Raw genomic sequence first — 11,863 nt, 5'->3', positions numbered from 1 at the left:
TGACCTAGGGATTATTTTGCTTTATTTAATGTTAACACTAGTGAACTTTATCTTGTGTGTGTGCCAAGTTGCTCCAGTTCCATCCCGCTCTTTGTGACTCCATGGACTATAGCCCGCCATGCTCCTCTGCAAATGGGATTCTCCAGGCAAGAATACTGGAGTGGGTTGCCGTGCCCTCCACCAGGGGATCTTCCCTACCCAGGGGTCAAACCCCACCGTCTCTTTTGTCTCCTGCATTGGCAGATGGGTTCTTTACCACTGGCACCACCTGGGAGATTTATCTTACCACTGGCAAATAAAGGAATCATATTTCCAGTTTTAGAGAATGATTACAGCTTTCAAATTACATCCTGGTTAAGCCAAAACGAAACAAACAAACAAACAAAAAACCCTCTTTCTGCCAGTAAAAAGTCTGCTATGGAAGCTGTGTTAGCAGTGTTCATCAGATAATGTCCAAAAACTGATGGCTGCAATATTTCTCCAGTAATTTACCCTTCTGAACACTATTTAGTCACATGCCACCTTGTGCCAGGTATTAAATGTTACTGTGGCTATATAACAAGGCCAAGACAGAAAAAGTCTGTCCTAAAGTAAGGTTTTATTATTTTTAATAAACTTATTTACTGCCTATCGTCTGCGTATGTGCTCTGCTTAGTCTCTCAGTCATGTCTGACTCTTTGCGACCCCACGGACTGTAGCCCACCAGGCTCCTCTGTCCATGGGGATTCTCCAGGCAAGAATACTGGAGTGGGTCGCCATGCCTTCCTCCAGTGGATCTTCCCAACTCAGGGATTGAACCCTTGTCTCCTGCATTGGCAGCTGGATTCTTTACCACTGAGCCATGGGAAGCCCCAACCCTTTATTTATTTATCTATCTTTGGCTGCCCGGGGTCCTTCGGCGGTGAGGTGAGGTCTCTCTCCAGTTGAGGGAATGAGGGCTTTCTCTAGTTGGTGATACATGGGCTTTTGGTTATGGTGCCTCCTCTTGTTGCAGAGTACAGGCTTCAGGCACACAGGCCTCATAAGTCGTGTCAAAAGGGCCCTAGAGCACATGGGTTTCAGTAGTTGTAGAGCACTGGCTTAGTTGTTCCGAGGTATGTGAGATCTTTCTGAACCAGGGATCTAACCCATGTCCCCTGCATTAGCAGGTGGATTTTTAATCAAGGGACCACTGGGGAAGTCCCCATTAACCCTGTAAACATTAAAGTTTTATCTGTCCCCAAACACCAAGTAGGAATATCTCCCATTGAAATTATAGAATATTTACGATTCCAGGGTTTCATGAATGACAACAATGTTTGTTTAATGTTAACAGTGAGGCAACATTTTATAAACTCACTTCATTCTGTAAATTAAGGTCAGGGAATCTGAGTAACAATGGAAATTGCAAGCAATTTGGTGTGTCCATTTTTCTGGAAAGAGGGCTCTTTCATCAGTTGTTCAAAGGAAGTATTAGGGCTTAGCGATAAACAGGAGGAATGTTGAAACCAGTTTTCCCAGGTTTGAAGCCCAGGTTTACCGCCTCTTAGAAATGTGACCTTGGGCAGCTTGTTTAACTTCTCTGGTTTTTTTTTTTTTTTTTGCCTTTTTCTTCTAGGTTAGTTAAGTGAAGCAGTGGGGGTGGAGAAGAAACAAAGAAATCTGCAACTGGTTGTGATCAATGAATTGTAAACAGCACTGCACTCTTGCCCTCTGATCAGTCAACCTCTCTTTTCTTTGGTTTTCTCATCAGTAAACAAGGATGATGACAGACACTAGCTTATAGAGATCCTCCTCCAGGGTACTAATCTTGCTTTATAAAGATATACTTGATTATCATTTGTCCTATCCTCTAGGCCAAGGGTCCCCAAACTCTGGACCAAGGATCAGTACCTCCTGTCAGATCAGCGACGGCATTAGATTAGAAATAAAGTGTACAATAAATGTAATAAGCTCGAATCACCCTGATACCATCCCCTGCCCCCTGGGCCATGGACAAATTGTCTTCCACGAAACTGGTTGTTGTTGTTCAGTCGCTAAGTCGTGTCCAACTCTTTGCGACCCTGTGGACTGCAGCATGCCAGGTTCCCCTGTCCTTCACCATCTCCTGGAGTTTGCTCAAACTCGTCTACTGAGTTGATAATATCATACTACATCTCATCTTACACAGCTGTCCTTTATTTTCAGATTCTCTCAAGTGCTGTTTCTACCCACTAGTTTCTCTCTACTTGGCCTTAACTTGGCACACACACTCTCTTTAGAACCTAGCTTCTCCTTTGAACTCTTCCCCCAACACCCTTGGGGTTCTGAGTTTCTTTGGTACGCTACATGTGATTCTTTTTCTTTTTTCTGTTAAATTATTCTTAATCAGATTGTGAGTTCTTCCTCTTAAGAGAAAGGTGGGAATGCGCTGTAGCTTGTCTGTCTTTGCATTCCAAGCATGTAGTCTAAAGTCTGACACATAGTGTGTGCTTAATGTTTATTGTCAAAACGTGACAATTAACATGCATAAATGTACTTCAGAGTTTCCCAGCACATTCACACGATCCTACTACTAATCCCTACAACAACCTTGTAAAATAGTAATTATCACCACCCCATCCATCCTTTCCTATTTTATAAAGTGTAGAGTGGAGCCTGAGATTATCTTGCCCAAAGCCAGTTAATAGTAAAGCGTGACTAGTACCTGCTCTTCCAGACTTCAAGTACCAGCCTCTTGACATCATATTAATACATTTTGAAGTCAGCGCCAACTTTGCACCAGGATTTAAATTTGGGGAGACCACTGGTGGCCACAGTTTCAGACGCTGGGCTGAGATGAGCAAAACCTCAGAGGGGCACATGGGATCCTGAACTACATCTCCCAGAAATCCTGGGGAAGGGGGGCGACAAAGCCTCATGTGAGTGGTTGAATCGGTCAGCCAATAGCGTTGCTACGAGCTTCCTATAGCCCAATCGCGGGCCTGAAGGGGCGGGACCTCCCATGGCGAGGCTGGATTGCGCGCAGAATAACAGTATTCTTGAGTTACACAAACCCACGGGGGCACTGCGAGCTTTGGCCCCGCGCCTCGGCCGCCACGTCGTCCTCCTCTTCGGGTCCAGCCCGCGTCCTCCTGTCGACTCGGCCGCCGGTCGCGCTGGTTTAGCTGCCAGGCCTTTGCCTAGGACCGGCCAGGTGACCGAGAAGAAAGCACGTGTATGAGCAGCGGTCTGGGCAGGGGACCCTCCTGTCAGCGCCGCGCGGCGCTCGGGCCCTGACGGAAGTCCCGCTGTCGGGTCTGGTTGCGGGGAGACCCCTCAGTATCCCTGGGACCCCAACCTTCTGTGAACTACTGGCCCGGCGCTGGCTGGCGTGGCTCTGGGCCGTCACGTGCGGACGGCGCGTCTTCCCCGCCGCGTCCCCGGCCGGAGGAGAAGACTCCGCAGTATGGCCCCCACGCTCCAGGACCTGACGCCATCTGGTAATGCTGCGACCCGCTCTCCGCGCTTCGGTGGTTGATTACCTCCTAATCCCTAGGGTGATTCAGTTACCACCAGGAGACACCTGGTTAGCTTTCCCCGGGGGCGGGCGGCACCTCCGAACGTGCGAACCCTGAGGTCCCGTGTTTTCTCGCTGCCTGCGTTCCTTCTCTCCCCGACCCACGCGGCTTCCTCCCAAGGTAGACAAACCATCAAATCCATAAAGCACACCCCGACCTGTGCCCCCGAAACATATTCTGAGCGCCAGGTTAACTAAACTTTTCAGTTTGATGTACCGTATTCCGTCTGGGCCTTATAGAAGTTTTGCATGATTGAACGTTCTTATTCAATATATGTTTATTAAGCATCTAAGCCAAAGAAGGTTCAGGTGCTGAGAAATAAGGAAGCCCAGAAAGCTATTTAAAACTGCACTGAACTTTTATTTTACACCTCGGGGTGACAACAGTAGTCCTGCCAACTCTAGTGTGTGTAAAATCACTGTTAGAATAGATGAGTGGGTACTCAGTAGGTTGGGATAAGGGGTAATAATTCCAGGTGATTTTGATGTTGGTGACTCTCACATTGACAATGAAGAAAAAACTAACACAAGAATTAAGTATATCAATATTTTCAGTTTTAAAATGAGTTCTAGGTCTTGAATGCCCTCCCTGATTGTAATTTGTGAACAAATACACCTATTAAAACTTGTGAGGTATGAAGTAGCAAATGAAGAAACAGGAGAATCAGTAACAAGGACATAACAGTAGATGTGACAGATAAGGATCTTCAGCTCAGGAATTACATAACTCTGAAATTTTTCAGAGGTGAGCTAGTGACCCTTTTGATTCTAAGGTCCTGATAAATGGAACCGTTAGAATTGTTCATGAAACCGGTGGATATGTGATTAAGAAACATTTTATCACTGTTGCTGTAAAGTGAGACCTATATCTCCCACAGGGGTATCATTTACTTATTTGAGCAGTATTTTTTACTGATGACTTCTGACCTTCCTTTTCCCATGTAATTTAAAAAGGAAGTATGTGATTTCTCTGTTATCTTAATGTATCTGGAGCAAAAACCCCTGCAGATTTAGAATAGTTTGAATAGTGATCTTTTTACAGCAGATGAAAGGAAAATTGCTAAGTGTTTGAATCTAGCTCACCTTTCTGACCCCAAGGCTCACCTCCACAGATGAACACTTCAATAAAGTTAAATCAAGTCTTGGGCCCTATGCTTGGGCCTAGAAAAGACTTCAAAATTATTCTGCTTCTCTTTATGTGGGGAGCCTGTATGTTGGGATGAAAGTCAGTTTTAACTTCCTAGAAACCCTTACTTATTGATGTCCAGTCTTAGTGAAGCTCTTGGATGAATAAAACTGGCAATTCCTGAATCTCAGGGTTGGGCCTTAAGCCTGAGTGTCCATGACCTCAGGCCATGGTTGTGGGCTGGCGAATACTTCTTGTGAGAAAAGTTTTAACTATAGCGTGTGAAGATTGCTTAGTTTCATCGTTGCTTACTGGTAGTATGTACTGGGTTGGCCAAAATGTTCGTTCAGGTTTTTCTGTAAAATGTTATCTGGAACTCAGTTGATAAATGATTAATGAAAGAGTGAGTAAATGAGCCAGTGAATTGCTGTTAGCCAGTTACATGTTTCTAATTCTTCCCGGGCTCATTAAAATCAAAGGGGAAATAGTATATTTCAGAAATGGAATATTGCACAAGCAAAGAGATGACTACAAAATGTAGCAAGTTGGTGCAAACTAGAAGTTAGAGATTCAGAAATGAAGTGTCTTGCAAGGGACTTATAGGGTAGTAGTAAGATAGTCTTTAATAGAGTCAAGTCAGGAAACTGCTGAGAACAGTGTTGGGATCATTTGTTTGAATGCAGAATTCTTTTCTTTGCTCTGTTTCCCCCAGGCAGTGCAGTGGGTGTGGGAGTCCTAAGTCAATCATAGCTACATGGGATCATTCTGTCTACAGAGTAAATGTGTTCTTGACAGTAATTTGTTACTTAAAATCATGTGTATTTGGGGTTTATGCCATCATCAACTCTAGGATGGTTCTTGTCTTAAAGAACCATTATTTAGGATGGTTCTTAAAGGCCATACTATCTGACTTACCCACCTCAAAACCTAATAGGTCTTTTAACCAGTTAATCCCATGTTTGTTTACTCTTTGGAGCATTTACTATGAATCGCATTATCATTACTGGGAAAGAAAACATTAGTTCAGTTCAGTTCAGTTGCTCAGTCGTGTCTGACTCTCTGCAACCCCATGAATCGCAGCACGCCAAGCCTCCCTGTCCATCACTAACTCCCGGAGTATACCCAAACTCACGTCCATTGAGTCGGTGATGCCATCCAGCCATCTCATCCTTTGTCGTCCCCTTCTCCTCCTGCCCCCAACCCCTCCCAGCATCAGGGTCTTTTCCAGTGAGTCAACTCTTCGCATCAGGTGGCCAAAGTACTGGAGTTTCAGCCTCAGCATCAGTCCTTCCAATGAACAACCAGGACTTATCTCCTTCAGGATGGACTGGTGGGATCTCCTTGCAGTCCAAGGGACTCTCAAGAGTCTTCTCCAACACCACAGTTCAAAAGCATCAATTCTTCAGCGCTCAGCTTTCTTCACAGTCCAACTCTCACATCCATACATGACCACTGGAAAAACCGTAGCTTTGACCAGACGGACCTTTGTTGGCAAAGTAATGTCTCTGCTTTTTAATATGCTATCGAGGTTGGTCATAACTTTCCTTCCAAGGAGTAAGCGTCTTTTAATTTCATGGCTGCAGTCACCATCTGCAGTGATTTTGGAGCCCCCAAAAATAAAGTCTGACACTGTTTCCACTGTCTCCCCATCTGTTTCCCTTGAAGTGATGGGACCAGATGCCATGAGCTTAGTTTTCTGAATGTTAAGCTTTAAGCCAACTTTTTCACTCTCCTCTTTCACTTTCATCAAGAGGCTTTTTAGTTCCTCTTCACTTTCTGCCATAAGAGTGGTGTCATCTGCATATCTGAGGTTATTGATATTTCTCCCAGCAATCTTAATTCCAGCTTTTGCTTCTTCCAGCCCAGCGTTTCTCATGATGTACTCTGCATATAAGTTAAATAAGCAGGGTGACAATATACAGCCTTGACGTACTCCTTTTCCTATTTGGAACCAGTCTGTTGTTCCATGTCCAGTTCTAACTGTTGCTTCCTGACCTGCATACAGGTTTCTCAAGAGGCAGGTTGGGTGGTCTGGTATTCCCATCTCCTTCAGAATTTTCCACAGTTTGTTGTGGTCCACACAGTCGAAGGCTTTGGCATAATCAATAAAGCAGAAATAGATGTTTTTCTGGAACTCTCTTGCTTTTTTGATGATCCCGTGGATATTGGCAATTTGATCTCTGGATCCTCTGCCTTTTCTAAAACCAGCTTGGACATCTGGAAGTTCTTGGTTCACGTATTGCTGAAGCCTGGCTTGGAGAATTTTGAGCATTACTTTACTAGCATGTGAGATGAGTGAAATTGTGTGGTAGTTTGAGCATTCTTTGGGATTGCCTTTCTTTGAGATTGGAGTGAAAACTGACCTTTTGCAGTCCTGTGGCCACTGCTGAGTTCTCCAAATTTGCTGGCATATTGAGTGCAGCACTTTCACAGCATCATCTTTTAGGATTTGAAATAGCTCACCTGGAATTCCATCACATCCACCAGCTTTGTTCGTAGTGATGCTTCCTAAGGCCCACTTGACTTCACATTCCATCTGGCTCTAGGTCAGTGATCACACCATCATGATTATCTGGGTCATGAAGATCTTTTTTGTACAGTTCTTCTGTGTATTCTTGCTACCTCTTCTTAATATCTTCTGCTTCTGTTAGGTCCATACCATTTCTGTCCTTTTTTGAGCGCATTTTTGCATGAAATATTCCCTTGGTATCTCTAATTTTCTTGAAGAGATCTCTAGTCTTTCCCATTCTGTTGTTTTCCTCTATTTCTTTGCATTGATTGCTGAGAAAGGCTTTCTTATCTCTCCTTGCTATTCTTTGGAACTCTGCATTCAAATGGGAATATCTTTCCTTTTCTCCTTTGCTTTTAGCTTCTCTTCGTTTCACAGCTATTTGTAAGGCCTCCTCAGACAGCCATTTTGTTTTTTTGCATTTCTTTTCCATGGGGATGGTCTTGATCCCTGTCTCCTGTACAATGTCATGAACCTCTGTCCATAGTTCATCAGGCACTCTGTCTGATCTAGTCCCTTAAATCTATTTCTCACTTCCACTGTATATTCATAAGGGATTTGATTTAGGTCATACCTGAATGGTCTAGTGGTTATCCCTACTCTCTTCAGTTTAAGTCTGAATTTGGCAATAAGGAGTTCATGATCTGAGCCACAGTCAACTCCTGGTCTTGTTTTTGCTGACTGTATAGAGCTTCTCCACCTTTGGCTGCAAAGAATATAATCAATCTGATTTCGGTGTTGACCATCTGGTGATGTCCATGTGTAGAGTCTTCTCTTGTGTTGTTGGAAGAGGGTGTTTGGTATGACCAGTGTGTTCTCTTGGCAGAACTCTATTAGCCTTTGCCCTGCTTCATTGCATACTCCAAGGCCAAATTTGCCTGTTACTCCAGGTGTTTCTTGACTTCCTACTTTTGCATTCCAGTCCCCTATAATGAAAAGGACATCTTTTTTGGGTGTTAGTTCTAAAAGGTCTTGTAGGTCTTCATAGAACCATTCCACTTCAGCTTCTTCAGCATTACTGATTGGAGCATAGGCTTGGATTACCGTGATATTGAATGGTTTGCCTTGGAAATGAAGAAATCATTCTGTTGCTTTTGAGACTGCATCCAAGCACTGCATTTCAGACTCTTTTGTTGACTGTGATGGCTACTCCATTTCTTCTAAGGGATTCCTGCCCACAGTAGTAGATACAATGGTCATCTGAGTTAAATTCACCCATTCTAGTCCATTTTAGTTTGCCGATTCCTAGAATGTCGACGTTCACTCTTGCCATCTCATGTTTGACCACTTCCAATTTGCCTTGATTCATGGACCTAATATTCCAGGTTCCTATGCAATATTGCTCTTTACAGCATCGGACCTTGCTTCTATCACCAGTCCCATCCACCACTGGGTATTGTTTTTGCTTTGGCTCCATCCCTTCATTCTTTCTGGAATCATTTCTCCACTGATCTCCAGTAGCATATTGGGCACCTATTGACCTGGGGAGTTTCTCTTTCAGTATCCTATCATTTTTCCTTCTCATACTGTTCATGGGGTTCTCAAGGCAAGAATACTGAAGTGGTTTGCCATTCCCTTCTCCAGTGGACCACATTCTGTCAGACCTCTCCACCATGACCTGGCCGTCTTGGGTGGCCCCACACAGCATGGCTTAGTTTCACTGAGTCAGACAGGACTGTGGTCCTGTGATCAGATTGGCTAGCTTTCTGTGATTATGGTTTTAGTGTGTCTGCCCTCTGATGCCCTCTTGCAACACCTACTGTCTTACTTGGGTTTCTCTTACCTTGGACGTGGGGTATCTCTTCATGGCTGCTCCAGCAAAGCGCAGCCGCTGCTCCTTACCTCGGATGAGGGGTATCTTCTCACGGCCGCCCCTCCTGACCTTGAACGTGGGGTAGCTCCTCTTGGTCCTCCTGCGCCCACGCAGCAACCCGCTCCTTGGAGATGGGGTAGCTCCTCTCGGGCGGGGCCCCTGACCTCAGGGGTGGGGCAGTTCCTCTGCCGGCTGCGACGGACCTCGAAGAAGCGCACCGGCTGCGACGGACCACGCAGAAGTGTGACCGTGAGGAGCTACCCCTCGCCCAAGGTCAGGTGTAGCGACCCAGAGCGCCAGGCTGCGACAGTGCAGGAGCAGCGGCCGAGAAGAAAACATTAAAGGGTAGAAAAAAAATCACCCAAGTAAAGTACATTGACTAGGTCCTCTCGAGCTGGGAAAAACTTTGTGATCTCTTAGGTTCACTAGACAAGGACATTCTTTGTGTCTTTCTCTTTTAGACTGTGTTATTTATATATATCATCCCAGATGGTACCTGCAATGCAGGAGATGCAGGAGACTCGGGTTCTATCCCTGGGTCAGGAAGATCCCCTGGAGAAGGGCGTGGTAACCTACTCCAGTATTCTTGCCTGCAGAATCCTATGGACAGAAGAGCCTGGCAAGCTACAGTCCATAGACTCGCAGAGTTGAACAGGACTAGAGCAACACACTTAGATATCTTAAACATAAAAATACTTCTCAGACAGTGTTGTAACTAGTCAGATAATTGAAGAACCTGCAAAGATATATTTTTATGTTCAGTTGTGAAAGATGTTAGGGAGAGTCTTTGCTATTTAGAACCTAACTGCTGCTGCTGCCAAGTCATTTCAGTCGTGTCCGACTCCGTGTGATCCCATAGACAGCGGCCCACCAGGCTCCCCCGTCCCTGGGATTCTCCAGGCAAGAACACTGGAGTGGGTTGCCATTTCCTTCTCCAGTGTGTGAAAGTGAAAAGTGAAAGTGAAGTTGCCCAGTCATGTCCAACTCTCAGCTACCCCATGGATCGCAGCCTACCAGGCTCCTCCATCCATGGGATTTTCCAGGAAAGAGTACTGGAGTGGGGTGCCATTGCCTTCTCCGTTAAAACCTAACTAGTTAGGAGTAAAATATATAGAATGTTCTGGACCTAATGAACTGAATAAAGATAAATACCAGTTTTTTATTTGTTTTACTTGTTGCCTGTGGAAGAGCGACATTCCGGTGTCTACTCACCCTGTCAAGGGAGGAATTGTTCAGGTGACTTACTGTCATAACAAGGTTCTGGAGGAGCACTGGTGATTAGAAGCCAGTGACAGCTGATCTCCTACTGGAAAACATTGGGGAACAAACACATAAAGATTAGAACAGTGAATGATTATACCAACACACATGGGAGGAGGGTTTTTTAGTTTCTCTTACCTTAAATCGTATGTTATCCCCTAAACGATAAATAAGGACATGGAAAAGGTAGAAGCATTGGATTTTTAAGGACCTCAGTTGCAGAGGAGTTTTGTATTCATCCGTTATAATTCCCACTCATATTTGTTTTCATATGTGTTCCCTTTTACCTCTATTTTCTGTTCATAATTCTCTTGCTCCTGTTTCATGTATTTGTACATCATATTTGTACATTTCCTTGTAGATGCTAGTCTGTGTATATATTTTTCATTTATATAAATAGAATCCCAGTAGTTAGCCATTTCTGACTTCCTCACTCAATATTCTTTTCTACAATAGAGCAATACAGTGGTAGTTCTGGTTACCACTCAGTAGTATTCCACACACGAGCATCTTGCACATTTGACTTTGCCATTTCCCAGGGTTGTCTCCAATTTGCAACTTCTCTAATATCCTCTGATGTGTTCTCTATGCATCAGTGGAGCCTTTGTTTGGGAAATACACTCAGGAGTGAGATTGTTGAGTTTTCCACATGCTTAATTTTACTGACTCTTGCTAGGTTGCTCTCCAGAATGACTGTATCTATCTACGTTCCAAAAAGCAAGGGTTCTGATTTTCTTTGGTATTATCCAATCTTCTAATTACTGCCCATGCGTTGTATATATATTGGTTTTGTCTTGTTTTAATTCATGTCTCTCTGATGGCTTATAGTTGGAGCATCTCTTCATATACTTGTTGAGTATTCAGTTTTTCCTTCCCTTGATTTGCCTATTCACATCTTTTGCCCACTCTTCTGTTTAATTTCTTATTGATTTGTAGGAGCTCCTGGCATATTATAGATTTTAGTCTCTTTCAGGTTTTTTTTCCTTCCTTTGGCTGTGCTGTGTGGTTTGCAGGATCTTAATTCCCTGACCAGGGATCAAACCCTGGGCCCCAGCAGTGAAAGTGCAGAGTCCTCACCACTGGACTGCCAGGGAAGTCCCAGTACCTCTCAGTCTGACATTGCAGAATCTCCCTTCAGCTGATGATCTGTTTATTACTTTTGTCAGTGGTGATTTTCATCTGTCAGAAATCCAAATCCTTTGTTTTTATGTAATCAAATTTACTTTTTTAAAAAAAAATTATAGGTTGAGCTGTTTAAATCTAGATGTCCTGCCCTGTGCTAAGTAAGAAGATATTCTATATTTACTTTCCCTATTTCATAATATCTTGTAGTATATAATAATATTTGATAGGCCAGGTAATCTCTTTCTACTTTTTTAAAGTTAGCCTAGCTCTTTCTGGGCTTTTAGTCTTTCACATAAATTACAGATAGGTTGGTCAAGCTTCTTATAAAAAAAATTACATGTTTTGTTTAGGCTTTTTAAAAAACCTTTTGTCTCTTACGTATATGATAACTCTTAACAAGCTATCAGAATTTGTGTGGGGATGGGGTTGTTTATGGTAAATGGTGAACTATCTTAAAGATTGAAAAAATTTATATTTCTGATTTGAAAAGTGAATACATTAGAGGCCTCTTGG

The 11,863-nt window shown here is 43.7% G+C and overlaps 1 protein-coding gene across 2 annotated transcripts in view; it reads left to right on the top strand.

Moving 5' to 3' along the window:
• Nucleotides 1-2,985: 2,985 nt before the first annotated feature.
• MTR (5-methyltetrahydrofolate-homocysteine methyltransferase) overlaps nt 2,986-11,863 on the top strand; it is a 119,106-nt gene continuing 110,228 nt past the window's right edge. For both annotated transcript variants that reach the window (XM_061161403.1, XM_061161402.1), the window contains exon 1: nt 2,986-3,440. In XM_061161403.1, the coding sequence (XP_061017386.1) occupies nt 3,407-3,440 (34 nt within the window). In that variant the 5' untranslated portion in view covers nt 2,986-3,406. The remainder of the gene's footprint in view (nt 3,441-11,863) is intronic.

This window comes from Dama dama, chromosome 15 (genome assembly GCF_033118175.1).
Source record: "Dama dama isolate Ldn47 chromosome 15, ASM3311817v1, whole genome shotgun sequence".
NCBI classification, from domain to species: domain Eukaryota; kingdom Metazoa; phylum Chordata; class Mammalia; order Artiodactyla; family Cervidae; genus Dama; species Dama dama.
Note: the sequence above shows the minus strand (reverse complement) of the source record. Positions and strands in the feature narration are given on the sequence as shown.